Below are 5,615 nucleotides of genomic sequence, written 5' to 3'. Positions count from 1 at the left end.
GGTGGGGGCGCCGGTCACTCACTGCGGGGCTGCCCCGACGCCGCACTGCCTGCTGGCCACAGCTGCGCACGCGCACCCTGACGGGGGCGAGGCCGCTCCTCCCGACAGCGACCTGTGTCCCCAGCGATGAGCTTCACTGAGCCCCTCTTCCCGTGCTTGCCGGGGTCACAGTCTGCAGGTGGACGCAGGGCCGGAGGTGACCCCCGAGGAGGATGGCTGACCGCCGAACTGGGGTTTGAGCCGCGCTCCCGAGGCTGAGCCAGGCGGCCTCTGAATGTTCTCAGCTCAAAAGACCCGGGACTCACTTGTGACCCCCTTTCTTAGACCTAAGGCCCCCTCACGGCCCTCCGTCTCCCTGATCCGGGGTCCCAGGCTCCACCCATGGGGGCAAACCCTGCCCTGGCCCAGGCCCCTAAGGACCGCTGTCACTGACCCTCCAGCCACCAGTGCCCCGGCTGCCCGCCCCGCGCACCTCTCTGCTCTGCCACGCTCTCCAGGGAGACAGGCTGCCCGCCCATGGGCTCCTCCCGGCGGGTAGCGCTGTGGGGGTCTGTGTATGGGAACCGGCCTGCGGCCCGCCTGTCTGCTGCCTCCCTCAGGCCCCGTGGGCCGTGACCCTGGCCAGAACCCACCCTCCTGGGTAGGGGCCCTGAGACGGCAGTGTGCCTGGTGGCCTTGCAGGGACGGTCTGAGACTCGGCCCACCCGAGGGCTCAGGGTGCTGCCGTGTGGGGCTGGCAGGTCACAGGCCTCGGGAGCGCCGCCAACTGAGCCCTCTCGTCCAAATATAGAGGCTTTATTGTCTTCGGTGGTCGGGGGCACAAAATAAAAGAGAGAAAAGGCACCCGCCCCCGGTCCCTCAGCCGCTGTGGCAGGGCGGTGGAGGTGAGGCGGCGGTCCACGCGCAGGCTCAGGCCTCAAACACGGCGCAGCTGGAACACAGCACTTTCTCGTGAAGGTCGCCCCCGTAGCTGAGACCGGTGAGAGAGGGGCTGCGTCAGGGCTGAGTCCCTGTGAGCTGCGTACCAGCCCGGCCCAGATGGAGGCAGTTATGAGGGGGTCCCGCACCCAGGCGGCCGAGCCCCCATGGCCAGGCCCCCAGAGACGGACGCTCCTGAGGGAGGTGGCTTGGGGGCCTGGGGTGAGGCCAGAGTGCGGAGCCTGCTGACAAGGGGCGCCCCGAGGAGACCCCCTCAGCCTCCAGACACCAGCCCGCGGTGGGCGTCCACCTGCAGGGGGTGACAGTGAACGGGGCGCTCACTGGAGAGGCCCTGCCAGGCAGAGCGCAGCTCAGGCCTGACGCTGGCCTGCCGCCCCGGGCAGGCCCCAGCTGGGCGGCAGGGCTGACTGGCCTCCGCCGGCTCCAGCGGGGCAAGGAAGAGGCAACCCAGCCAAGGGCAGGAGACCGCCCGGGGGAAGGAGCTGACGGCCGGGAGGTGGCAGGTGCCACAGCATCAGCACTCAGGAGCCCAGGCCCGGCTCTCAGCGGCGGCCCAGCCCACAGTCCCGCCGGAGCCAGGGCCCGAGCGGTCCACCAGCCATGGGCAGGACGCCGTGGCAGGGCCACACTGCAGCTCGGAGGCCAAAGCCCGGCCTCCAGGGAGCCCTGGAGCAAGTCATGAGCTCATCACACAGGGCAGGGTGCCCGGCCCACCACGGCGACGAGACCAGGCAGGTGAGCGGTGGGCTCTGTGGGTGTTTGGGAACCAGGCAGCTGGGGGAGGCGGGAGGACAAGGAGGGCCGGCACTCACTTGGCCAGGGGGAGGCCCCGCCCCAGGGCCTGCACTCACTCCACGAGGGGGAGGCCCCGCCCCAGGGCCTGCACTCAGTCCATTAGGGGAGGCCCCGCCCCAGGGCCCGCACTCACTCCACGAGGTGAACCCCCCGCCCCAGGGCCCGCACTCACTCCACGAGGGGAACCCCCCGCCCCAGGGCCCACACTCACTCCACGAGGGCGCACAGGGCGCACACTCACTCCACGAGGGGGAGCCCGCCGCCCCAGGGCCTGCACTCAGTCCACGAGGGGAGCCCCCCGCCCCAGGGCCCGCACTCACTCCACGAGGGCGCACAGGGCACAGGCCACAGCTCCACAGCTGCAGCAGGTGCGCACGCAGCGCGCACACAGGGCCCGCTCACACTGGCCGCACGCGGCCCTCCCGTCCACGGCCCGCACGCACGACGAGCAGGCTCCCGACGCCGCCCCAGCCGGGTCTGTGCGGGAGAAACACTGGTCAGTCCAAAGGTGACCGGGAGCCCTGGCGCTGGGGGCCACCCCTCGCCTCCCGGAGGACAGCGGGCCGCCCTCCTCCAGCACCTCACCCGCCACTAGTCAACCTGTGTGGAAGCACGGCGCTGGGACCCGTTCACCAGGGGGAGATCCTAGCTGGCTTCCGTGAGGCCCACCTGGAACTCTCACCACCCAGAGGTCGGGAGCCTGGGCTAGCTCCTCCCCTGACCACCTGCAGCAGAACTCGCCAGGCCTTCAACCCCTGGCGCATCTCACAGCTGCGTCTCCAAGTGTGGCCCCCGTGTCCTGGCTTAACACAGGGTTTCCTGGGCCCCCAGGGGTGGGGGTTTTTAGCTGTGACGCACGTGACAGTCTGAGTCTACAGCACACGGCAGAGGGATGCGGATGAGAGCTCCAGGTGGGAAGCAGGCAGGACACCCACGAGGGTCACCCAGAGGGGTGCCTGCTCCTTTCTGACTCAACAGTTAGAGCTGTTCACAGTTCCCATACATCAGAGCGGGGAGCGCCTCCTGCAGTGGGAACCTCCAGGCACTCGCCCACTCCCGGCATCAGACTCCGGCCCAGCTCCCGCCAGCCCAGGAGGAAGAGCCCCCACCCCATCCTGTCTGCAGCAGAGACCTGGGAAGCGCCTGCCTGCCGCCTTACTCACCAGCCTCGGAGGCCTGCGCTTGACTCCGGGTCAGCCGGCCGTCGGGCCCGATCAGCATCTGCCCACGCGCGGCCCGAGGGGCTTCTGTGGGGCCGGGCCTCGGGGACTCTGGCGTGTGGACAATGGCGCAGCCTTCCTCCCATGCAGGGTCCATGCAGGCCTGGGCTCCACGGAAGAGAAGCTGCATGGTCTTCTCTGGGGAGGACAAGCATTGCCCACTTACACCCCTGCGGTAAGGAAGCCCCTGTGGGGCCGCCTGTCCCTGGAGCTGCGCGTGCTGAGCCCTCCTCTGAGCAGATTTCCAGCCACCCGGGACCAAGCTGCCCCTGGCGAGGCTGCCCTCCGGCCCGGGCTCAGCGGGCACCTCCTCCAGCCAGGTTCTGCACCCTGCAGCCCCACCTGGGCTCCCCGTCCTGTCACTCTGCTCATTTTTCACAACGTGTGGCCTCACCTCCTCCCCAGAACCCACAAGCAGGCCTCCTCTGACAGAGGAAGCTCTGTGCTGCTGCTGCTGAGTCGCTTCAGTCGTGTCTGACTCTGTGCGACCCCATAGACGGCAGCCCGCCAGGCTCCTCCGTCCCTGGGATTCTCCAGGCAAGAGCGCTGGAGTGGGTTGCCATCTCCGTCTCCATTCCCTTCTGCACTGCGGATAGCCAACTAAAGCACAGCAAGAAACTCAGGGCTGAGCCTGCAACCTTTTGGCTGCTGCAGAGCTGCTGGCAAAATGCACAGCCACAGCTGGCTCCTGACAAGGTACCCCAGAACTTTCCAGACCTCTGTGGGACCTGGACATCTCCCCAGCCACGAGCAGCAGCTTTCGCAAGGTGAAATGCCAAATGCCAGCCCAGCAATGCTCTGTGGTTCTCTGCTCTGTCCCAACAGAGCTAGGGTGGAGACCTTAGAAGCTGCTGGTGCTGGGTGATATCACAGAAACACACAGCTGATAACTCAACGGAAGTGATGACAGCCTGCCACACCCAGCTCCTCCTCCTCCAGTCTCCCCGTTTGTAACAGGATGGGAATGGGCGGGGGGCAGGTCATCTGGCAAGACTAACACTTGTCTTCAAGGGCCTGTGGCCAGTTCAACATAAAGAGGCCAGAGTTTAAGACTTGGAAATCATTACACATGAGTTCACATGGGCCTCGCGATGCCCTGTCCTTCTCAGAGAATGTCCAGGGAGCCTAGCACTCCCTCCCTGATGGGCCCTGCATGGGACAAGCTCTGCAAATGGTCCAGGACACTGTGGTCAAGAGCTAGACTGACTTATGTGTGTGTGTTAGTCACTCAGTCGTGTCTGACTCTTTGCGACCCCATGGACTGTAGCCCACCAAGCTCCTCTGTCCATAGGATTCTCCAGGCAAGAATACTGGAGTGGGTTCCCGTGCCCTCCTCCTGGGGATCTTCCCAAACCAGGGATCAAACCCAGGCCTCCGCACTGCAGGCGGATTCTTTACTGTCTGAGACGCCAGGGAAGCCCTCCCTTCTGTTTGCAGTGTTTTCATTTTTGGAAGGTCCTGAGAGAGTAACATTGCAGTTTGGCCCAAGTACCCTAGGCTTCACTTATTTACATCACCTGCTAATCCCTCCAAAGCGATGTCAGTATTATCCATGCACTCAAAACCGTGCCTGAAGAAGTCAGAGGCGGCTTAAGTCAGGGCCCTCACATTTTTTCAACTGGACAGTGCAGCCGCGCGGAGCGGGACAGCACACTCCAGCGCCCTGGTTTTCGCACAGGCTGTTCCCTCTGCCAGGAATTTCCTTCCTTTCCCTCGCTGCCTGTCTAACCCCGCAGGATCTGGCTTTGACTCTTCCTCCAGGAGACCTGACAGCCTGCAGGTGGTCCTTCGGTGACCCGTGTCTGCCCCTCTAGAGAGTCCTCCTTCGACTGGCCCCCTCAGCAGCGGCACCGCCTGGCGAGGAGGGCGCGCTCCACACAAGCCTCTCGGGTTTGAAGGGGTGCCTCTGCCGACCTTCCCACCGGGACGAGTCCCGGGAGGCGGGACCCGGAGGCCTATCGCTGGGCTGGTCAGATCAGAGCGGGCTCCAGCGAGTCCAGTATTCCCGCAGGACCGAGCCCCGACTCGGCCCCACGCAGAAGCCGTCCGTTTCGGGAGGTGCGGGAGGGGCAGGTCGTGGACGCGGGAGCATTCACGCCGTCCTTCCCGCGGCTCCTCAGCCCGGTCAGGCGGCGGGGAGCAAGGGCACCGGCTCCAGGGGGCGCGGCCGGTGGGGGCCCCCCGCCCAGCCCCGCTTCACAGCACTCACCGAAAATCTCTCGTGTGAGGCGCTCGGCGCACACGCCGCGACTCAGTTCTCTCTGGCCGACACGCACTTTGAGCTGCAGCGGGGCCGCATCCGCGAAGGGGCAGCCCCGCTTGGGCATGGCCGCGGCCCGGAGCCGCTCCGCTCGGCCGCCGCGCCTCTCTTGCCCGTGACGTCACAGCCGCGCGCCAACCCGGCGCGGAGCGGGGGGCGGGACTAATGCGCGGCGCGACACAGGATAGGTCTGGGGAGAGGATGGGGCGGGACTCGTGTGCGGCGCGACGCGGGATAGGCCCAGGGCGAGGGCGGAGGCGGGGCGCTTGCTCTGGGAGGCGGGACTCAGCGGCGCGGGAAAGTCCAGAGAAAGGTCAAGGGTCAGAGCGGGCGCGCCACCAGCAGGGAAATAGGAAGGCGGTGTGATGCGAAAGCGCCGCGGGATAGGCTGGGGACTACGT

General features: G+C 66.5%; 1 protein-coding gene across 2 annotated transcripts; it reads right to left on the bottom strand.

Annotated features, from left to right (window-relative positions):
* SIVA1 (SIVA1 apoptosis inducing factor) lies at positions 780-5,349 on the bottom strand. Of its 2 annotated transcripts, none has more exons than XM_018065984.1 (4): positions 5,164-5,346; positions 2,898-3,092; positions 2,055-2,211; positions 780-970 (listed from the first exon to the last, which is right to left on the bottom strand). In XM_018065984.1, the coding sequence occupies exons 1-4, from the start codon at positions 5,279-5,281 to the stop codon at positions 910-912; spliced, it is 531 nt and encodes a 176-aa protein (XP_017921473.1). In that variant the 5' UTR covers positions 5,282-5,346; the 3' UTR covers positions 780-909. The 2 variants fall into 2 exon arrangements, with proteins under 2 accessions (XP_017921473.1, XP_017921471.1); XM_018065982.1 differs by lacking the exon at positions 780-970 and adding an exon at positions 977-1,228 and having other exon boundaries at positions 5,164-5,349.

Source organism: Capra hircus, chromosome 21, assembly GCF_001704415.2.
Source record: "Capra hircus breed San Clemente chromosome 21, ASM170441v1, whole genome shotgun sequence".
In the NCBI taxonomy this organism is placed as follows: domain Eukaryota; kingdom Metazoa; phylum Chordata; class Mammalia; order Artiodactyla; family Bovidae; genus Capra; species Capra hircus.
Note: the sequence above shows the minus strand (reverse complement) of the source record. Positions and strands in the feature narration are given on the sequence as shown.